Source organism: Malaclemys terrapin, chromosome 16 (assembly GCF_027887155.1).
Source record: "Malaclemys terrapin pileata isolate rMalTer1 chromosome 16, rMalTer1.hap1, whole genome shotgun sequence".
Lineage (NCBI taxonomy): Eukaryota > Metazoa > Chordata > Testudines > Emydidae > Malaclemys > Malaclemys terrapin.
In genome coordinates this window covers 30,166,320-30,189,831 of record NC_071520.1, presented here as the reverse complement: position 1 = coordinate 30,189,831, position 23,512 = coordinate 30,166,320, and the positions used below count along the sequence as shown (strand labels likewise).

Sequence of the window (23,512 nt, the reverse complement as noted above, 5' to 3'; positions counted from 1 at the left end):
CTCGAGCATTGAGACGCCACGTTTACTTCCCCTTCTAGGAGGGGTGAGAATTGTAGCATCTCACGCACCAGTGTCCAGTGGCTGCTGCTGGAGAGCAGCTTTTTACAGGGACATCTTTCTGCTCGCTTACCCAGCCAGGTGCTTGGTGGCCTCCTGGGGAGGAGAAGAGGACAACAGACAGCTCTTTGTCTCCACATTACTGGTTCTAATCCAGCCGGAGACAACCACCACCACCCAAAGTCATTTGGGAAGTCCCTTGTGAAAGGAGTTGGAAGCAGGCAGGTGTCTGTGTCTGAAAGGCCCGGCGCCACCAATGTGTCCCTTTGCCGGCAGGCCCTGCAGCAGAAAGGTCAAGGAGAGGACGGGGTAGGAGAAGGGTGAACTCGTATCTTAAGGGGACTTTCCTTCAGAGCTTACATGGCTCCTCTCCATCCTGTGGATGAGCAGAGCAGTCCAGTGCCCAGAACTTGGCACGAGCCCTCAGTTCCCCGAAGGAAATATTTGCCAAGGGGCAGCAGAGACTTGAAAGGTTCTTAGTGGGGACGAGCAGAAAGCTCTCGGTTGGTGTGCAAACGCATCAAGTGATCCCTCCATCCCCTAAAGCCTGCAGCAACAGCATCTCCCGGCAGAGACCTTCCCCATCACAGCCACTCTCAAACAGGGAGAGGCTGAAGTCTTCAACCCACACACCTTCCAGAGCTACTCGCATTTCTCTTCAGCTGCACACTACAGTCACCCCTGGCCAGAGAAAGCTGCACGAAGCTCATCCTCCCAAAGGAAAGAGCAGCAGCTGCATCACCTGGGAGATGTACAGCTCGCGCCAGGCCCAGGCTGCCACGCTCAGGTCTGGCGTCAGAGCCAGGCGTTGGACAAGGCTGGCTGGTGCAGCAGCATCGAGACTCACATGGAGCTGGATCTAGATAGAAACGTAGCCGAAGCTGGGGGGACGGAAAGGGGTTGGTTCACGCCTCTCTCTGCTGAAATTGGATGAAGCCCTAGAGGGGAGACTGGGGGAAATCCAGTACTGGCTGGGGGACAGGGGAATGGGAGCTTTTCTACCCCTCAGCTCTAGGGGAGCTGCCACGTTCCGCTCCAGAGGTGGCTGCATTTCAGTGGTGGGTGACGTGATTGCTCTCTGGAAAGCACCCTGTAATCCTTTAGGATGAATGGTTCTATGCAGATGCAGGCTAGCAATATTACTGGTAATCAACCTCCAATCCTGGCCAAAGGGATTCCGCTCTGCAGACCCCCCTCAAGGAATGAAACGCCGTGACACAGGGATGTAGAATTTAAGGGCTCTTTGGTGGGGGGTGAAAGTCTGCAATAAACACAGCCTGTCCATTCAGATCGATCTGCCTTGACCTGGTGCTCGCTGCAGTATCAGGGCTGGTTTCGGAGGATCTCAGATCACTCTCTTGACTGAAAGTCATTTTTTTGTCTTCTTTCAATCCTCTCCATGCACAGAGATTACGCAGGGCAGCTCCAGCACTCTGCAGCCCGGGCAGCCAGCCGCTCCACCAGGGACCTTGCGCAGGGAGGGTCAATGGAAGGTAGGTTGCCAAGTAGAACAGCTTCCCCAGCACAGTTATCACCACCCTTCTCTCTCAAAGGTGGGGAAGGGTAATTATCCCTTTTCATAGGTGGGGAAACTGAGGCACAGAGAAGGTAACTGACTTGTTCAAGGCCACAGAGCCAGGAATAGAACCTAGCGTCAACAGGCTGCGTTTAGCTAATGAGGCAGGGAGAACCCCAGGGTCTATCCCTGTCCTGCAGGCTGAACAAAGAACCCCCTTTGTGCTGCCTTTTCTCAGCCAGGAGGGACCCTGCAGAACCCAGGTCTTGACCCACTGTCCCATGCACTAGGCCATACGCTGGATTTACCTGCCTAGAGAACAAACAGGAGCCAGTGGCGGGCTGCAGAGTGCCCTGTGGGGCCAGAGGCTCAGGGTTTGCTGAAAGTCACCTTCAGTCGCCAGCCCTGGGCAAGGGCCACACACAAAGCGTTAACCCTTTGCGACCCCCTTCCCTGCTGGGGTGTAAGCAGGGTGTAGCTTTCCCGCTCGCTCCTGGCTCGCTCCCCGCCTCTGCCGTCACAAGAGCGGACACGGCAGGCCAAAGCTCCCCCAGCATCTCGCCATAGGAACACCGCTTGCAAGGCCTTCTGTGCTGTCTGGGTCGCACCGTCCTGTGCTTCCTGGCTGGCAGGAAATCACGAGTGGGTGACAGTCCCTGTGTGCGAGGGTGCGGTGCGGGTGTCCCTCGCTCTTCGGAACATGGCTGGGGAACGGGTCTCTGTCGTCCCCCATCACTCCGCCGGGTTGGGTCCCAGTTCCTAGGAGCTCCGCCCAGCAAGGCACTCTGAACCTCCCCACTGCAGCACTTAGCATCAGCCCTATTGATCACGTCTGCACTGCATGGGCATTCACGCAGCACCAACAGCTCACCAGTCCTGCTCCCGGATACATGGGCTCTGTAAATCCTGGGGGGATTCCCTGGGCCTGGTCTCGCCCAAGTCCTGGTCAGGACACTTCAAGCTGCAATCAGTTTGGAACTGGGTGTCCCTGCAGGTGCGACTCCCAGGAAGTCAGTAGGCGCAGGGTAGAATCCAGGCCAGGTTCCTTAGCAGAAGTTGTGGATAGTGCCACGCATGTGTGCGCGTTCACATGACCAAATGCCCTGACCTCAGTCTGTGTATAGTGGAGATCACAGAGGACGGCCAGCCCCTTTGCATATGATCCCTGGGGCTCATTAAGCAGATGAGATACAGTGTGTATTCAGGCTGGTTATTAATGTACAATCTTTGATTAATGCTTTGCATAATACTAAAAAAAAAAACCTTCACAAGTATCATGAAAACGTGCTAATTATCAGGCCAGCTTTTGATCAGCAAGTTCCCTTCAAATAATTTACCAGCTCTTCTTCTTTCACTGCTTTTCCCTCCTTCCCTGCTCTCTCTGTCCCAAATGCCTATCGGAGAGCGCATTAAAAAAACCATAATCCTGGAAACAAAACTGCTCTAGAAAGTTCCTGCCTAGCATGCTCCTATCTGGACCAGTCACCGAGGTCATGGACGCTGGTAACATCTGAGAATGGGCAGGGAAAACCAAGGTGCGCTCAGAGCCAGTTCGGAGCGACAGCCAGTATCGGACTCCCGCGCTGGGTCTGCCCTCTGAACGCGGAGCAGCTGGTGTCCAGATTGGTGTATGGTGCCGTGTTTCTGAGAGCAGCCGCTGATCCCACTTCCTGTAACTGACACCCCTTCTGAGAGCACAGCCGGAGAGACACCAAACAGACTGTCTGCTGCTGAGCGGAGGAGATAAGGAGAGCGGGATGGGGCCCGCAGGGCCATTCAGAATGACAGAGCTCTCCAGAGAAGTGACAAAGGAAGCCAACGTTTGCTTTCCCCAGGATCGGACTGGGGCAGGAGCAAACTGCAGAGCGATTCTCTGAGCGCATCTCCCCCCAGTCTGGCAGGCAGGATCCTGAACAGGTGGGGAGGCTGGAGGGCTGAGATCCGTTGGGTTGCAGATTTCCTGGAGAGGCTGGGAAATGGGAAATCGAAGAGCTGGAGAGGGTAGTGAGTGGGAGTGAGAGAGCAGCTTCAGGGGCTAACCTCATCCCTTCCCAGTCCATGCAATGCCAGGGTTCCCTGGGCCCAAACTCCTAGCCTGGGTCGGCGCTAGCCTTCGCCCTCCAAAATCTTCCGGCCACGGTGCAACTCCACCTGGGGTAGCAACAGCACAGACAGGAACCAGGCAGCCACTGGTGCCCTACCCGCTGCCCAGAGCGGATCTCCAGAAAACGGTGCTTGATGGCAGGGCCGCCGAGAATGGGTTCGGGCCCCAGTGAAACATTATTTTCGGGCCCCCCAGCAAGGGTGGACCGGCTAAATAAGGCCAACGAGGGTGGGGGGGGAAGCTGGGCCCCGGGCCCCCTTCCGGACCACTGGGCCCCAGTAATTTGTACTGCCCCCCCCCCCCGTCAGCCCTGCTTGCTGGTGCCGTCTACACTAGCGCTCTCCCCGCTGCTACCACCAGCAGGGCTGCACCTGAGGGACAAAAGGCTGGCGTAGACACCTCCTGGGATCCAGGGCCAGCAACATGCGCTGCCAGCCTCTCCTCGCCGCTCTGCGCTGGGCACACCAGGAACCCCTGGGCTCTTCTTCTAGCTCCGACACTGACCCCTCAATGGCCTTGGTGAAGTTGCTTAACCTCCCTGGGTTTCAGTTTTCCCATCTGTGAAAGGGGGTCAGTACTCACCTTCCTCCCATGGGGTGCGAGCGCGGCTCTCTCCAACGCTCAGACAGCACAGTGCTGACACAGAGGAGGATGGGGCTTCCTTGCTGTTCTGCAACCATCCAGTCCTGCCAAGCAGTCACAGAGAACAATGAACGTGCAGCTCAGGAACGCTCCCCTGCAGCAGCCAGGCTGGGGTGATGCACGGATATCATCTCCCTGCCGGCTGAATGAAAGACTCTAATGCGTGTCATCATCTCGCTCTCACCTGCCTTGCGGCCTTGTGTTCTCCCTCTAGCGCGCAGGCTTCCAACGTGAGCTCCAGAAGATCTCACAGAAGAGCACACAGTCCTTCTCCTGCCCACGGGGCAGCTGAGCAGATTGTGAGAAGTCGGTGTGATTAGTTCAGGACAGACTAAAGTAAGCGGTTCTTTGGGAGTCTTCCACGCAGGCATCCCCGAGCCGGACGGCATCGCCTCAGCACAGCCACTGAGACCAGCACCCGCTGTTAGCGCCAACAGGAAGAGAGGCAGAGATTTACATACCCGCAAACAAGATCGGACACTCCGTGGCCACAAGTGCAGTTTGATTTCATCATCCTTCTGCCTTGTCAACTTGAAATATGCGAAGTATTTAGAAATGTCACGAAGCTGGAGCTGTCCGTCAGGCAGTGACCAAGCACCAGGCAACAGCAAGCTACCGAGGAAGGGGAAGTTTGTGTCTTGGGGAGACAGGCAGATTCTCCATTGCCCTGCACTTGGGTAGCCATTTGCATCTGCACGGGTGGAATGACAACACCGGCTACAAGGGTACAGACGTGTCAGTGATCGCAATTGCAACCTCTCCAGCGGGAAACATTCATCTCTCCAGCTTAAGCTGAAGAGCAGGCTCTGTTACTAGAGTTTGTAATGGATCCGTAGCCTCTGTGGATTGGAGGGAAAAGGGGAAACACATTGCTGGGGATACAGGCTCAGAGCGCATGCGCTTACATGCACTCTCGTCAGACTCTGCTGGGAGAGAAAGCCTGCCCAAGAACCATCTAAAGGGACATTGTTTTGAAGACTCCTGTATTCTTAAGTTGTCTCCTCCTCTGTGTTACTAACACCTTTTAGTCTAAAAACTGAACTGTGCAGCTGTTTAACTCCAGCACATACAAAACAGGGACTGGAAAATTGGGCTGGGCCAGAGCACCACAGAATAACTGGCTGACATCCCCAGTCAAAGACTACACCACGCAGTGGAGTTCCCCTGAGATCCGAACTGGAATACAGGTCTTCCCACGCACAGGGGATTTCCACTCTCAGAGGGAGGAAGTCTCATTCTCTTCGTGTTTGGCCTTAGAGATCCGCGATCAAATGAAAGCCTAATGAGAATTTCTCCGCAGGGCAGCCAGAAAGGGCTTTAGTGCCCACATATGCCAATAAATCACCCTGCGATCGCTATGACCCTGCACGCCCCACTGAGATACAGCGCTCCAGCTGGACGTTGGTGAGGAATGAGCACATCAGGCAATTTGCATCAGCCACGGTTCTGCAGCAAAGCCTGGTCCTTGGCCCTGCACAGGCTGCGGAGGAGACGGGATCCCAGCTGGAGTAGATCATCCATAGCTCCACTGGTCTCAATAGGGCAAAATCCAGAGGTGGTGAAACTGATCGTGGAGTCCGCTGGAGTCCAAAGGGCCCGATCCCCAGCTGGTGTCAATCAGTCGTAGCTTGACTGGAGTCAATGGGGTTACACTGATTCACACCAGTTGAATGTGAATTTACTATCGATGTGAGGGGCTGGACCGAGCGCCCTGGAGACTGAAGGCAGATACAGTCTGGGCACCTGCAGGCAAACTGCCTCCTCCGGCCCTGTCAATTGGTCTCGATCCTGCCCTGCAGGGACCAGCTCTAGGAGTGTGAGCGAGGGGAGCTCCGTCTCCATGACCCTGCTGCTGAGCCTGGCTAGCAGCTAGACCACGACTGCGGTGGTGCTTTCTGTGATGAGGACACTAGTGGTGTTGGAAACTGGAACGAGACCCAACAAACCCATTTCATGGGGGCCGCCAAATAGCCGTCAAGGGACGGCAGCAGCTTTTGACCTCTTACTGACCCAAGCCCGGTTCAAAGCAGTCCCCTAGACGGGCAGGTCACATGACTGATTCCCACTGGACTCAAACCAGAGTCCCGCTAGCAGCATGTAGCGCTCGGTTCACAGTTTGACTTGCTTTGCCGGGAGAATTTTCATATGAGAAGTTGCCCAGATCAGCTGAAGGTTCCACTGTTACAGCTTTGGTTCCCTTCACCGGCACAGTGCCTGGCTCCTCCCCTTCCCTTTAATATAACGGAGGCTGGATCTCTCCGCGCGCTTGCTGCTCTAACCCCCAGGAAGGGCAGGGGCTGTTATCCATTTGGCCGCTCCGTCAGCCGCTGCAGTTTAATACGGCTCACGAACGGCCGAGGCGGCAGGAGAGGAGCAGAACTCCAGGGAGAAAAGAAAAAGCGCTGGGCAGTGCCAAGGCCAGGGCCGAGCAGGCCAACATTTCTTCTCGTCCCGCAGGCAAACAAGGGGCAAGGAGACCGGGGGACGACAACCGCATCCTCCAGCCAGCGCGGAAAGCTGGCAGCACCCGGCTTTCCCGCCTCACAAGCTGCTCCCCTGACAGGCCTTAGGAGCCAGCGCCCCATGGTGCTTTACCAGGCTTCAATGCCAGTGGAGATTTGCCTTCTGGGGAGGCCTGTGAATGGACCTGGAGGAGGGGAGGCCCAAACGGCACAGCTGCCCCGTGGAGGGAAAGGAGACTCGCTGGCTGGGTGGTCGTCGCAGGAGTGTCACAGGCGGGCAGTGGAAGGCTAATCCCGGAATGAAGGAACGGGCCCGGCTGGGAGACCTTTGTTCACAGCAGCACCAATTCTGGCAGAGCCGGTGGCCTTGGTAACCCTGCTCGCTCCTTGCTTGTCTCCAGCACCGAGTTGCCCGACGGTAATCTGGAGGGGCCAGAGCGCAGTGAGGGAATTCAGGCCTGGCCGGTGAGCCCCTAGTGGGCCCGTCTCCATGGCACTGGTACACTTCTCTTGGGCACGGCTCCCCAGGCCTGACTGAGCCTCTCCTCTGCTAGCGTTTCCAGAGGCTGCTGCCCATCTCGTGCAGCTGGCACTTGGCATCTCGGGAAGGGGCCGTGGCAGCCCTTATCAAACGGCTCGTTACAAACCGAGACCGCATAATGAAGCGGTATGTGAGCCCAGCAGGCCCGGGGGACTCCTCCCTGGGGGCTGAGCCCAGGCCCACTGAGTCAACGGGGGCCTTTCCACCGGGCCACGGCTCAGGCCCTTGGACACGAAGATCTCGCCCTGAGCTCAGCCCGTGGCCGGTCACTGAGCGTGGCCTGGCCCCGGCCCTCGGTGCTGAAATGGTTTCACTCTTTCAAAGAAAGCGCCATTGGTCCCAAGATCTGGAACCCCAGTGCCTGGCCTCACCTGGTCATGTGATCTAATGGGACAGCACACGCTGGATTGAGTCCCACATTTTTGATTTGGTTAAAAAAAAAAAAAAAAAAAAGGTGAGAAGTTTTCAATAGCCCCCTCCAGGCTGGTGACTCCAGAGCCCAGCGCTGGCCTGGGAGAACCAACTAACAGGGACTATAAACACAGCTGAAGTAGCCCAGACTAGCTTCCCCCTCCCTGCTGGACTCCACCCAGCCTAGCCGCCGTCCCCAAACTGTGCATAGCATTACTCTGCCGTCATTACACCAGTGAATGCCAGCCCCCCGTACACTGCACACTTACCTTCCTGCAGCAATTCTGCCCTTGCTGCCTGCGCCCCCACCTTTCTTCAGAGTCTTCTGTCGGACGTGGAGAGGCCCCGAATCACAGAGCCTCGGCAATACTGCTGCTCCCTCCGCACCGGTGAGAACCCGTTGCAGCCGCGCTACTGGCATCCATTCCTCCATCTTTTCGCGTCTCCTCTGCCAGGGCGCGGGAGTCCAACCGAAGCAGAGAAACAGCCTCTTCTCCAGAGTTTCTTCCAAGTCCATCTCTTGGCTTTGCCACTGAGCAGATGAGCCCCGACTGCAGCCTATCCCCCGCTCCTGGGGAGCGGCGTATTTGAGAGGCAATGTGCAGGTGTGGGGAGATCTTGACGCAATACCCATTGGTAATGGGAGCAGAGGTTAGCACCTGCGCTCTTTGCTCTGACGCTGCTCAGCACTCACTCTTCTCTCCGGGTCCTGACAGCCCATCACCGTGTTATCTGAACACTCACGGGATTGTCTCAAATTCAGCAGCTTGGACCTTCTCGTTCATATTGTCCTGCAGGCAAATCCAAGGGCATTTTTGTCAGAGAAATGAACTCCAGGTTTTTAGCACTGGTGGGAGGTAGATTTTTACCTCTTGCCCAATCGGCGGCCAAGATTGTCTCCTTGCTGGCTGCTCGCTTCTCTAAACTTCAAGTTGATGAGCTCTGACCGGGCCGGATCCTTCCCAGAGGTCAGCGAGCACTGCCCGGCCATCCTGAATCACTGATAATCCCGCACTTGATGCAACATCCCTCATTTGGACAAACTCACAGAAGCTGCCGGATTGCAGCAATGGTCTTAGATTTATCTGGGCACAGGGTGAGCTATCAGAACTTTTCTTCCCCCAAGTCATCAGGGTTGCTAGAAGTTGGGAAGGCTCTGGTTTCTAAGTCACTCTCTGCGGGATGAAATATAGCCCCGGCTTGATTTATGGGGTCAGTGGACAGCTTTATCATACATGGATCACCAATTTGCCTCTTTCAATAGTATTCATTACTCCCACGTCCACCTCTCCCTGGTATGTCCTTCAGAAACGAGACCCAAGAAAAGGAAAGAGGCAACCAGGGTCAGATGCTGTTCTTATGAGATTAACAGTAAATCAGGTGTCACCTGGCAATAATATTTCAGAGGACTTGTAGAAAATTGTTTTCTGTCCGTCCCAGCCATGCTTGGGAGATCAGGCAGCCGAAAGCTTGCTGGGCAGGGGATAAAGCCAGATCGCTCATTTCAGTTTTGATAAGAATATTTGTAACCTTTTGGCACATGTTGAGTGACCTCTATTACTAATCCGCAACAGTGAGATTCTCACTACAGGGTGTATTTACTTTTTTAAATGCAGGGACCTAATCTAGTGGTTTGAGCAGGGAAGAACTAGGAGCAGGACTCCGGGGTCTGAGGCTCACTTGGGGCTTCTCTCCATGACACTTTTGTCCGCACAAAAGGCGTGTCGACGCTAGTGTGCACCACTGTGTTGGGGACTAGCTGCCCCACATGGCCTCTCCTGGCAAGCACAAAATGTTCTCAAATGCCTGTGAATGCAGCGCAGTGTGAAAAGGGTCCATGTTAACCGCGTGCTTCGCGAGCGCAATCCACCCACCATGTGGTGTGTTGAGGCAGGGAGCTGGGTCCAGAGAAGCCTGGATCGCCAATGCACAGTTGCATTATTTGCATAATGCAAATCTCTCTCTCTCTTTTTTTTTTTTTTGGTTAAAATCTGAATCACTTTCTGGGAGGCAGGGGACATTTGATTCCATGACAGCATGTATTTACTGAACAGCCCAGGAGGCCAAAAGAGGTGTGAGGACACCTATGTGCTCTGCATTGTGTGAAAACCATTTCCCCCTCCCCCCGGCACGTCTCACATAATTCATCAAGAGGAAAACGAAGCATCTAAAATGAAACCAAAACCTCTCTCATGATAGTGTGTGCTCCTTACTTCACTGAGCGGGCCAGTCAGCCCCTTTCGCAGAGGGAAGGGGAGATTTGCTCACTAGTGTGGGGTAGATCCTGGCCCAGGCTGTATTGTACACCCTTAGGTTTCAATCTGTCCATAGGCTGAGAGATTCCCATTTCCCTCTCCGGAGGAAGCGACGCGCTCGGAACGAGGAGCCATGCTCATTTCAGCATTGTTCTAGTGGTGCGGCTCAGGCAGAAGGATAAAAGCAATATGCCGTGAAAGGAGAATGATCACTCCACTGTGCTAACAGTATCCGTCAGGGCACACAAACGGGATTGCCGTGGAAACCCATGTCACCAGGGTGGGAGACGTTCAGCTCCAAGACAACAACCCTATTCCAGCAGCCGGAGTGCGCGCGCACACACACACAAACACACACACACACACGCACACACGCACACACTTACTTCAACAGAACAGCCACAATTTTTCCAGATTCCCTTTCGAAGGCACGAATGTGCTGCATCGTCACATTTCTTTTAACGCGGCATCTTTTTAATAACAAAGATCTAAGCAAAGATTTTCCTCCAGACAATTTAATTTTAACGTGCCAGGCAGGCAATTTCGTTCCCTTTCCCAAAGTAGCATTAACCTCTGTGTCCCAATTTCTCTTTGTTCCCTTGATTGGCTGTCATGCCAGTTACACTGCACATGACTGAGAGCTCCCCTCCTAGCATGCAATAAATATCAGGAGAAACACGTTGTTTGCAGTTATGGTAAGGGAACAAATAAGACAAATGTCACTGTTTTACCATTCTGGAAGGAATGCTCGCCAATCCCTTTCGGCAACGGGGCGACAACAGAGTGCCTGCAAAAGGAGCAGACAAGGCCCCTCTTTCATCATTTGACTACCTCCCCACACTGCTGGAGACCTGGCATTAGTGCCTGAGGCCAGGAAATTGTTGTGTTTGTACCCTGTGCCTAGCAAGCTGGGGTCCTGATCCATGACTGGGGCGGCTAGATACTACGGTACTATAAGGAAACTGACCAGTCCAAGGGGAAATGCAATCAAATAGCATCGACTGTGCAAAGGGTTAACAACACAGGCAAAGAACATTTCTCTAGGTACGGTTCTGATTTCACTGTTTCCCTTTGAGTGTTTTAACTGGGGAACTTCTGAGTGAAGGGTCTAGAAATGCTCTGATGGAAAATCCTCCGGAAAGGCGGAGTGTCAAAGGGACACAGGTGACAACTCAGAGCAGCTTCTTGTCTCGGTGAAAGGAAGGAGACAGATGCAAAGATGCAGACTCAGGCCTCGGCTACACTAGCACGTCTGTCGGCACAACGTAGGTCACTCAGGAGGGTGGTTTTTTCACGCTTCTGAGTGACAAGAGTTTTGCCGGCACAAGTGCTCGTGTGCACAGCGCTACGTTGGCAGGAGACACTCTCCCATCGCTCGGGGAGCTGGTTTTATTATGTTGACAGCAGAGCTGTCTCCCGTCGGCACAACGCAGCTACCCGAGCGCTCTTACAGCAGCACTGTTTGGTCGACAAGTGTAGACATGGCCTGAGAGATGGGCTCAATTGATTATTTTTATTTGTTCCAAGTGAACAATTAGGAAAGACTAAATTAAAGAGCTACACAAAAATCGAGGTTGACAACACACAAAGGTTTGCTCTGCTTCAGACCCGTTTAGAACAGCAGCAGCGACGCACATTTTTCAGACTCCGAGATAAGAGCAGTCAAAGGAGGAGGAGGAACTGTAGGAAGGTTTGAGAAGAATTAGTCCAAAGGCTGAAGCAATTTCAGTGAAAACAAAAAATAATCAGGCTCTGGAGTTCTTGGAGCTTCCTTAAAAACAACCCAACCCCCGCAATAAGGCAGGAAACAGACTTTAAAAAACAAACACAAAGAGGGAAATTAATGCAAATGAGTGGATTTATCTCAGCACTAAATCTGTGTGCTGTGCTCATCACTGGAACCTGGATACGGAATGCATTCAACAGGGCCTCCTCTACAACAACGACTGAGCTCCACCAGGATAAGCGATGGCATGGGGCCTAGTGTAGGCAGGCTGCCGCCGCTGTTTTAAGCGCTGGCTTGATTAGACCTGCTTGGAGGACAGTGAGAGGACGCATGAGCAGCCTGTCTAAGCTACAGCTCCTGGAGTCACTAACGCAGGTGAACTGGTGTTAGAAGCAGCAGGAGACTTCTTGCCAAATGGCCCTTGCACAGAGAAGGCTGAATTGATTCCGTTACAGGATTGGGTCTCACAGCAGCAGCATTTCTGCTACGATCACGTCACAGCTACCCCCACTAGCTTCTCTTAGACTAATTCAATTACCTGGCCCGCTACCCAAAGAGAAAGCGAGCAAGAGCGAGCACGTGACACTGGCCTCGAGGGCTATTAACATTCGACATGGCAGAAAGAGCCATATTCTTAAAAGGCTCATGCAATTTTTTAATTTCATTTGACTGAACTGAAACTGATCAGCTTTCTTACATCCTGCTGCACTCACCAATCGCCAGGAACCCATCCACCCCGGCTCTAACTCTGCCGGAGCGTTTCAGTAGGGAGGGTGCGTTTGCTGGTTTCTGAGCGTGTGAATTCCAATTCGTCAGCGCATGGAATCAAACGCAGATAGGTTTCCTTGAGACAAACCAGCAAAGCAGAACTGTGGTGCAATATCACTCTCCACGTGTTCTGAATAAATCAATACTGGACTGGAACACAAACTCGTTACTCTCAGCGGTTTTGCTTTCCATCCAGCTCTGATGATTGTGTTACAGAAATGCATTTATCATCTAGGTATGTTTCACACATTGATCACATTTGCCACTGATCATGTAACCCTGAGAGGCAAAAGCTAGATCAACTTTCTCGAACACTGGGAGGCTGCAAACCCTGTCGATGCTGACATACCTGTGTAACTTTACTCACGTGAGTAGTCCTGCTGATTTCCTTTGCCGGAGGATTGGGCAGGGATGAAAAATTGTGTCGTGTGTCCCTCCCCTCGGTTTGCCAGAAGCTGGGAATGGATCACTCAATGATTCCCTGCTCTGTTCATTCCCTCTGGGGCACCTGGCATTGGCCACTGTGGGAAGACAGGATACTGGGCTAGATGGACCTTTGGTCTGGCCGTTCTTAGGTACGGCCGGTACAGAACTGGGGCCAGGGAGATCAAAGAATGCCAGAGGCTGAGGACTGGCGGGTGGCTGGCGTGTGAGAAACTGCTTTGCAGCCCAGCGTGTCCCCTGGGCACAGCGGGAGGAAAGTGTTTTGCCAGTCAAAAATCAGCAGCTGGAAGCCGACAGGAAGAAGCCGATCCCCTGATGCCCCCCAGCAGCGCTAGAGAGAGGAACGAATCCGGCCTGCTGCCTCCGCCCCCTCTTGAGGATTAGCCGCCCTCCAAGATGCCCTTGAAATGCAGATATCCAGACAAGAAGGGGCAGCCCTGGGCGAGCGGCTGGCTGGTGCTGCGGACAGGGACCCACAAGGGCCTGGGGGTGCGACTCAAAACAGCTAGAGGCCTCGCTAAGCTTCTCGGGTGCTTCCTGGTTCGACGGGAGCTTGCTCCCAGCCCATCTGAGGAAGCTGGCGGTTACCTGAGGCCAGGGTCTTAGTTCCATTGACATGGTCCCCAGGAGGCTTCGGCAGGTCTTGGGCTCTCAGTCTGTCCCAGGTGGCTGCTGGCTGGGGTGGGATGTAGATGGAGAGGAGGGGAGCAGGAGCAGCGAAGCCTTCCAAAGCACAGGGTGCAAACTGCGATTGGAGGGACCCGCAGAGAGCGGCTGCTGCGTCTGACAAGCAGGTTATGCCGCACGCATAGCTCCGGTTTCCCAGGCTATCCGTGCCCAACAGAGACAGGCCATCAGACCTCACTGCAAACAGCCCTGGAATCTGGGGGACGCTTCCAAACCCCCCACTTGAAGGGCGACCACGTTCGATGCTCTCAAGAGCACTAGGACCAGGCTGAGCACTGCACTAGTCCACCCGTTGCTGGTTATTGCATCTGTGGTTGGGCAGACGGGATTAAACTCCTGCTCGGCTCCTGGTTGCTGCTCTCCTCCCAGCTGCTTTCGAGGCACCTGCGAGGCCAGGGGGTTTATTAGTAGCTGGTTTTAGAAGCAGCTTTCCACCAGCAGAGGGAATCAAACCGTGTGTCCCGAGGCTCCCTGCCGCATGCGCCAGGGAGAAACAAATGGAGGCAGTTTGGCAAAACGCAAACTAAGGCTCAGGCAAGAACCATTTCCCCCTACATCAAGCGAAGGCAGCGCCGGGGTCAGCGCAGGAGTCACAAGGGCTGAGCTCACAGCGCTGGAAGTTCGCTCAGGCTCTGCGATGAAAACACAGCTCCCCTTCCCCGACCAAACTGTATCCACAGCAGCCCGGTTTGCTAAGCCCTCTCTCCGCTAGGCCAAATCTCATTTGGTTAACAAAACAGCAGTAACAAGATGTGAAATATGGAACCAACCCATATTTTTCCAGGATTTCCTCTGTGTATTGTGCAGAATTACAAACAAATCCTTCCTAGGCCTCCGTGCTGAATTTTTGCCCTTGAATGGGAACCGGGCTCAATGCATAAACATCCAACCGTTCGGCACAATCAGCATTTTCATTAGGCTATTTCTTTCCCATTACTGGGCGACAGGAAGAACAAAGCCGCCTCTTTCCGCGGGGCGAGCACCACGGGGCGAGCAAGTGAAAACAAAATTCCTTTCAGATTTGTGATCAAATGCCATCCTCAAGTGAACACGCACAGCCTAGTAAAGGCCGCCTCTCTGTTTGTTTAAGCATTAAAGCCTTTTTGCTAGGCCGTAGGCTCAGATAATGGAACACCATATGTCGCAGTGTCTCCACAGCTGAGGGAGACAAGGGGCTGAGTGATAGCAGCCCGGAGTTGAAATCTATTTGGAATTTAATACTATTATCCTAATGCAAGCGGCTCATTGTTTGGGCCAGGAATCTGCTGCCGCTGCCAGAGCGGAGAGGGTCACCGTAGGTGGAACAGAGTAGTGGGAGCTGAGGGGAGTTAGCAGAGACAGTGGATTCACAAATAGAGTGGAGCCTGCCTTCCTTCCCACAAACAAAGCTCCTTGCCCCCCTCCGGAGCGTTTACCCACCACAGCCCCCTGAAGAGGTGAGACCATTCGCCTGAGAGATGTGCCTGGAAAAGGGGAGGAAAAACGCAGGGCTGATTTCTCAGCTGGGGCACTTTGTATACAGTGCACCTCAAGCACCGGATTGCTCCAGGGCCGGGTGGGGAGCCCACCTGGCACGCTGGGCTGGAGTTTATAGCCTTCAGAGCCTTGCCAGTGGCCAGTTCTCCCACGGAGCCAGTTGAGGTCTGCAGGGCGAGCGAGGATTGCCCCAGCCTAGCTGCCTCTACAACTACGTGCCAGGCAGGGGCCTTGAACGGAACCCCGGGGAGATTTCCATTTCAGACCAGCCCAGACAGCGGTTCCCCGCCGCCCTGACCATTCCCACAATTAACCACATGCCAGGAGCCATGCAGGGACCTACAAAGCCTCACTGCTCAGGCTGTGTTCAGCCAAACACGCCTTTGCCAAACCCGTCCCCACCCCATCAGCTCCAACAACCCAGGCACGCTGCTGGGGAAGCCAAAGGCAGCTTCAGCCAAAGAACTTGAGCATGAAATCCAAGCCTCCGGGAGAGCGATTTCTTTCTGATAGACCTTAGTCCAGGTTGTGCTCCCTGATTCCCTCCCTCCCCCGTAGCTTGGGCTGTCCAGCGCCGCTCTCCCTTCCACGTGGCCCCCGTTAAGCTGCGCTCAGAGAGCACCACGTTTCAGCATCTTGCTAGGTGCACGTGCTTTGCAAGAGAGACCGGTGTCTGGCAGCAAGCAGTGGTAAAAACATTAAGTACAATGTATGTACGTGGGGGTGGTGGTGTATCCTGGTTTTGTTTAATGCGCTGGTTTGGATGCTGGAGCCCAGGCTGGATTAATGGCTCACTAGCATAAGACATTTATTTATAGACATTTCTTTGGTGCCCAAGTGCCCTAAAAAATCTGAGCGACTGAGATGGAAAAGACCTGTTGGACTATCGCCTCCACACCTGTGAAAGGGTACAAGCAGTGCGCTCCCCTTTGTGGGGACAGCCCAGAGCAAATATATCCCAAGGACAAGCCGCAGCGGGCACTGTTCTTCAGAAACAGAGTCCCATCCTGGTGCCTGGACAGCACCAAGGACAAACTCTCTTAATCCGGCTCTGCCCCATAGCTGAAAAAACCCAGCCACCAGCTATTCAGCTCCTCCGACTAAGCCTGCAACCCACCAACTGAGATGCAGGCGGCTCTGACAACAGGTCATGGCATCGCACTCTATATCCTGGCACCTCCTTGCCCCTTCTCTTTGTTTCTCCTCTTTGCCTTTTCTTCTAAAAGCCGCAGTTCCCAGCACCACCATCCTGGCTTTGACAGTTTTTATGTCTAGGTTCCAGGGGAATTCCTAGGGCAAGTCGAAATGATTGATAGTTATCCAGGTGGCACTGCATCTAATTTGGAATCCTGCAGGGGGACGGCGGTTATGAGCAAGATACATCTTGGCCTGAAAATTCCAATAAAGAAAATCAAGAGCGAGCGCCTGCTCTGCTTAAAAGCTGGGGGAGAGGACGGCAGGAGAGGGACCTGGCGTCCTTCAGGGGACATGCACAGAGGGAGGGACTGACTGCTGACCCAACAGGAGAATTGGCCCTAAGCGTACAGTGGCCCACGGGCCTGAATTTCTATGTTCTTGCACTGTGTAAAACCTGTCAGTAATGCACATGCTGCCCTGGGAGAGGGGTGTGAATTAAGGACAACAGTCCGAACACTCGCTGGCACTGGGAGGGGAAGCAGGTCACCGAACAGACAGCGCGCCAGAGGGACTGTACAAATGGACCTGGGAGCTCACATCCCCACGGTTCCAGCCAGTTGTCCTAACTTTGGAAAGACCCAGGCACAGCATGACTCCCTTAGGCGCGCGAGGCCAGTCAGCACAGGCCTAACCAAACAATGTTATCAGCCGGGCAGGAACCGGACCCAAGGTAACTGTCCGGCCGAGGCTGAGGGGCCAGGTAATAGTCAGTAAAAGGCAAGTTCCACATTGCCCATGACCCGCCCTGCTGGCTGCAGATTGTTCTCCTGCCCGCCTCCCCCAAGAGTCAGGAAATTGCTTCTCTTACTTGCCACGAGTGCCAAAATCCTGAGCGCGCAGTGGGGTGGGCGCCCGGGAACCTTTGTTGGCGCTCTCCGCCTTCGCCATTCCTGTCCCCCACCCCTGCAGAGGGGCTGAAATGATCCAGGAGGGGCCGCAGCCAGCAAACAAAATCCAGAGCACACAGCCGATGATATCCTGGTTTTACTTTGGGAAAACAACATTCGGACACACAGCTTGTGGGTTTTGTTTTGTTTTTTTTCCGTTTTCTCTCATTTTTAAAACAATATAGTGCAGACAGCACTTCTCACAGTAGAATATAATGGTCAATTTTAGTATAAAAAAAACATTCTCAGAGATTTCTAAATGCACTTAGTGCTTGAACAGGCCTTTTAAGGATACAGTACCTCTTTTCTGAGCACAATCACATTGGGTTTCATTGGGGTGGGTTTTTTTTCCTTTAAACATCAAAAAACTTTGTATTTTCTGTAATGTAGAACCGCTTGTTTTAAATGAATAAATCTATTAAACACATAATTACACATACTGAATAACAGACCATAATGAACATTTTTGAACTGTTTAAAAAAGAAAATAAAGTATGCAAATTACAACCTGGTACAATGGGTAGATGTATTAAATGTGATTCTACTTCTCTTCACCTGCAAGTTGCCTCTACAACAGAACAAAGGTATAATTGACAGTAAAGAAAAAAAAACAACCTTGGAAATCTTAGAATTCAGAATGTTCCTGTGACGGGACCTGGGTAGAGGGTGGGGATGGGGGAGGGGAGACGGACCACTCCTCTGAGCAGACTTCCCAGAGCCTGGAGACACCATAATGGCTCCCTATTCATCTCCTGATAATAAAAAAGAAACTGCTTTGCCGGGTGCTCAGCTAGATTTACGTTTGTGCCCAGCCGGATTAGCGGATGATCAGCTGGTTTGAGCGCGGTGGAGGGAGATCACAAGCTCTTCCATTTGGGATGGGGTGAGGGTGCGTTTGTTAAGCGGGTGTGGATTCTTTTACAAATTAGAACAGGGGTCCTGCCTCGGATCTGGCCGAGATAAGTCACATTTTGCTTCTGCCCTCTCAGGCTCTCTTTACCGCAGGGGCTAGGGAAATGCTTGGAAAACTGCAAGAACAATGAGGAGGGTAAAATATCCTTAACTTGGTGCCCTTTTTGCTCACCCAGGTCCCTGCCTCCTTAGCTTAACGTGGCTCTCCCCCCACCGTGTGGGCAATGAAACCTTTTCACTGAGAAAGCATCAAAAACGTATGGTTTAATGAAAGTAACAGACTAGGCCCAAGCAATGGGGGTGGGCGGGGGAGGGCGCGGAGGAAGAGACTCTGTAGCAGCCAACACATAAATGTACAGTATATTTAACTAAAAAAAAAAATCTGTTCAAGTTTTCAAGTGTTTTTCTTTTTCTTAAATAGCCTCCAGACTGTCCCCAATTATTAGCTTTACTCAAAGCAGTGCAAGTTATGGACTTCAACTAGAAATTAGGCATTAGCTCTTTCTGGTCCTGACCAAGCTGCAATGGCCTGGAATTATCGGGGGGTTGGAGCTCTTCTTTTACTTAAAACTCTCCTAGGGACTCAGCGCAGGAGAGAATTGGGGGTTCTCCCACATGCAGATCCGCCTGGCGCACGCACACAGACACGCACTCGCACACGCGCACACACACACACGCACACACAGAGCGAAACCTTCTCTCCCTGGATAGCAGCAACTTGTAGCGATTCCCTGTTCACATTCGTGGAAATGAAATGACCATTTCAGAGCTCTAGAAACAAGCATTCCTTCGTCCGTGGCTTCCAGCGGGTTTCAGGTGTATCCAGTTCAACGACCCCAATTAATTCCAGCGTCTTTGGGGCCCCCCAGCCCCTTTCGTGAACGACCCCCCCCCCCCCCCCCGAGCCCTCGCTTTGTTTCGCCACAGACCCTGGCGGTGCCGGAGAGGAGAATGGATGCCAGTCAAGTTCCCACCATGGCCCTTTGTTTGGAAAGCAGCGCCAGGCTCTTATCTGTAGACGGGCAGGCGAATGTGGGCGTGTTGATGGTCCAAGAGTCTTGGCACAGACACGGTCTCGTAGCCCTTGCCCAGCATCTGCTCTTTGATGCATGGCGGGTGGATGTCATTGATGAGATACTCCAGTGACTGGAGGCTGCTGCTGAGGATGGAGGTATTGCAGAGCGTTTTGCTGGACAGGCCGTCGGAGGGGGGCACGCCGAGCTCGCGGTGCCCGTTGGCAAGCTCCTGGGGGTTGTAACAGTCGCTGTTGGGGGTGACCAAGATGCTGTTCCAAGGGGGGGCAAAATACTGGCCCACCGAGAAGTTGCCGTGCATGGCCACGCAGTTCAAAGGGGAGGAGCTCACCTTCTCCACTGCGCCTGTCAGGGTGTAGGGGCGCGAGACCCCCGCACACGTCTCTGGGGACTTGCTGACGGCGCCCCCCCCTCCGCTGCCCCCGCTGTACATTCGGAGCTGCTGCTGTTTCTGCTGCCAGATAAGGTAATCCATGCCGTCCGGGTAGATGCCGGCCTTGGGGCCGACGGTCATGGCTGGGTTGGAGCTTATGGCGAGTTCAGCCCCTTTGCGGCAGTCGGGCAGGACGGCACCGGCATAGGCCACAGCAGCGCCCGCCGTCGCCATGCTAGCAAAGCCACTGGCCGCACCGTGCTTTGCTGGGCTGGGGTCGGTCACCACCACCCCTTGGCAGGCCTGCTGGGAGCCCTGGGCCTGGCACTGCTGATTGATCTGGTAGATGATGCTCTGGATAGAGGGCAAGTTGGACTGCTGCAGGGCCAGGTTCCGGCCTGCGAGCGGGATCACGGACGTAGCTACGGTCACGTTTGGGGGGACCGGCGCCTCGAGCTGCTTCTGAGTACTGTGATAATTCAAGTGCCCGGCGCATGAGGGGCCCGGCGCTAAAGTGCTTGACACTGGGTAGGGGGCAATGGCCACCTGCGCTGGAGACATCTTAGTCCGCTTGCCCTCCGAGTTCTTCACGATGCTTTTGCTTGAGGCCTTTACGATGGCCAGGAGGCCCTGGTAGCCGCTGGAATGCACGGGGTAGGGGCTGTAGCGCTGCCCTGTCGTGTCGTACCCATTGACCGTCCGGTTAAGGTGCTTGTGCTGGGGGACCCTGATGTTGGTGGGAAAGATCTTGATGGTTAGGGGGTTGTTGGCGACTTTCTGTGCATAGGCGTCCAGTTCGGCTGGGCTGGGGTAGCGTGGGGAATGCATGGAGGCCACCGTTTCACCTACGAGACACAAACGAGGGCAGAGCATTAGACTTGGCCAGGAACGGCACTAAACCGCACGTGCCGAGAGGCACCGGCAGCAGTGGCTGGCGCAAGGCATCGGCAGCTAGAACTCCTGGGTTCCATTCCCAGCTCAGGGACAAGGCTAGACCCAGGGACCAGCCTCATCCTACTCCTACTTTTGGCTCCCTGTGCAAGTCACTTCCCCCACCAGTGGGCCCCCTGTGAAACGAGGACCTACCGCCGGGTCTCACAGGGGCTGCGAGGTGCCTCGTTAATTGGTGTTTGGAAAACGGTTTGGGAGCCAGAGAGCAGGCAGAAATACTGACAAGGGAACCCTTCATTTCGGCATCCTGCTGTTAAACATACCGACCGACGGGGCTCATTCTGCCATCGGTACCCATGGGAAAATGCCATGCCAGCCTCCTGCGGGCACAACCCTTGGCAATGCGGCCAGCTAGCCTCCTCCCCACGTCCGGTAAGTGTCGGCTGCTGGCACCGGCTGGACCACCCAGCCCCCTGCCGTTACTCCCCGTCACCAAGCGTGGCTGGAGAGCCGCCACCCATCCCGTTTACCACGCTCCCGGTGCGCTGCTGCCTGCTCCCCGCGGAGCACGTTACGAGAAGTACGGCCTTCGTTTATAGAATGAAATCCGGAGGAGCTGCCAGAACGTGCCAGGCCTCTGCACCAGGGTCGTGCTCAGGGCTCCGGAGCAGGAACCGCTCTCTCTGCACGGTCAGGAATGGGGGGCACCGAATAATTTCCGGGGCACCCAAACCATCCAAGCTGCTAGAGTGAGCATCAGCACTGAGCCCAGGGCACTTCAGCACTGAGCCCTCGCCTCTCCACACGCGTGCACCCTCCCCCGCCACATGGCGCGTGCGCGCACACACCCCTCCCTGCAATGTGCATGCACATACACACACCCGGCCACATGCACACACCCACAACCCCCCCACAACGTGTGTGCACACACCCACTGCCACATGGGTGCACACACCCACACCCCTGCCACATTCACACACCTCACCACATGCACACACACACACAAACACACACCCCGCCACATTCACACACCCACACCTCTGCCACATGCACACACCTCACCACATGCGCACACCCACACACAACCCCCCCGCAATGTGTGCACACGCACACACACAATCCCCCTGCCACATGCATGCACAAACCATCATATTCACACCCCCACCACGTGGGTGCACACACACACAAAATCCCCCTGCAATGTGCACACACACACACACACTACCTGCCAGATGCACATACCCCACCCCCCTGCCAGAGTGCACACATCCCCTCTGCCACGTGTACACAGTAAGTTGCACGCACACAGCAACAGCCACACCTACACTCCCCGACACACACACATCAATCCTTGCACACACAGCGCACAGACCCCTCTCCACAGAGAAGCACGTTCATACATTAACAGCCCCACATCATCCCCACAATCCCACCCTTTATATAGACTCACCTACCCACCCCCAAACATCCAACATCTCACTCCCTTCTCCCCACCCACATGCCCCCAGAGACCCCCCTGCCCCAGTAGCTTCCCCCCAATGGCATCTCTACAGCATGGGTCATGCTCAGGCAGGAGATGCGAGAGCAGATTCAGGTGCCAAGTTCCCGCCCAGGGGCAATGCCTCTGTCATGAGGCCACCTGAGCTGGGCTTCGGTCCTGCCAGCCCAGAAATGCAGGAGCTACAAGAGCAGAGCGTGGGAGTGGGCAGCAATCCCTTCCCCCCCACAGCAGAGAGTCGGCCTGGGGACCCAGAACCAGCCCGGCACTATGCAGCCCCCAGAGCCAGCAGCTCCTCCCTCCTCCTTCCCGGTGCGGAAGAGATGACTCCAAATGGGAAAATGGACATTTTCAAAGTAAGTTAACAAGGCAAAGCTGCAATTTGATCAGGGATCTGTTATCTGCCATCCACGGCTCGGGCCATAAAGCCGGGGAAGACAAGATTACAGCCATTAAGCCAGTCATGTGGCAAATAGGCCGAATACGTGTGAGCAGCTCTAGGCTGACGGGGCACCGCTGGCCCCTCTGAACTGGCTCTTTGAGGCCGGCTCCGTAGCGAGAGCATTAAGGGGAAGCGCTTTGGAGAGAAACAAAAAGAAATTCTCTCAATCTCTGAGCCGACTGCTTTTCCAAAGAGCTCTGGGACTGGTGCTGGGGGCCGGGGGGGGTCTCCTCATCAGGCTCTTGATTGAGTGAAACCCCAAAGGAAGCCGTGTCCTTCTCCGGCAGCTGGGCTGGGAGGAGGCTAAGGGGAAGTGCGGCAGTGGGGTGATAACAGAGAGCTCCGGAACGGCAGAGCCTGCTGCCACGCGGTGCCCACCTGCTACTCAGGCAGCAGCAGAGGGGAAGTAAAGGCAGGCGCCTCCACAAGTCCCCTCGCCCCAGACTCAGCTGCATTCACTAGGGTCCTTGCCTCACCCTACCTGGAGTGGCTCAGGAGTGGCCTAACGCAGCCCACAGATGCCATAATCTTGTGACAGGCCATGCAGCTGCCAGATATAAATGGGACACTGCACACTGGGAGCGGTCGTTCCTCTGGGCTGCAGGTTGGGGGCCATGGCTACCCGCAGCCATTCCGCTGCACTGGGGCCTTGTTCAGGCTGCTGGCCCTCAGCCAGGAGCACCTCTTCGGCATGGGTGACCCAGCCACAGGTGTGCCATCAGCCAGCCTGGCAGCTTCCAAGCCACCAGCAGCTGGAAACGCGACGGTGCGCTCCACAGGGACAAGCCGCATCTGAACTGAGCGCGGGATGGTGAACAGGCCTCGGGCCCACAGCAGGGGCCCTTGTTGCTCCCCGCGTGGGAAAGAGAATGCACTGTGATCCCCGGGGCCACCCAGCATCTAGCAAGGCTGCCCAGGACAGAGGCCTCAGATTAACAGGGTCCCTGACCCCCATCCCCAACCAACCAACCACTTGGGGCCTTGTGTTTTGGGGGGTCCGATGGCCCCTGCCAGTAGCAGCACCCCAGCAGCAAAGGCTCCCACCTCTGCAGGGAGAAGACATGCACAGCCTGAACTTCCCACGCCAGCAGCTGGGGGCTTCGCCCTGTACTTCCCTATCACCATCTTCCTGGCTCAGCACTGGCTTGGGTAGAGCTGCAGCCCCCGCACCAGGGCAGAATTTGGAGTC

At 54.7% G+C, this 23,512-nt stretch overlaps 1 protein-coding gene across 4 annotated transcripts in view; it reads right to left on the bottom strand.

The window, feature by feature from the left end:
• Window positions 1-18,995: 18,995 nt before the first annotated feature.
• The window catches only part of FAM222A (family with sequence similarity 222 member A), a 108,746-nt gene continuing 104,229 nt past the window's right edge, over window positions 18,996-23,512 (bottom strand). For all 4 annotated transcript variants that reach the window (XM_054006951.1, XM_054006952.1, XM_054006954.1 and 1 more), the window contains one exon: window positions 18,996-20,337. In XM_054006951.1, the coding sequence (XP_053862926.1) occupies window positions 19,094-20,337 (1,244 nt within the window). In that variant the 3' untranslated portion in view covers window positions 18,996-19,093. The remainder of the gene's footprint in view (window positions 20,338-23,512) is intronic.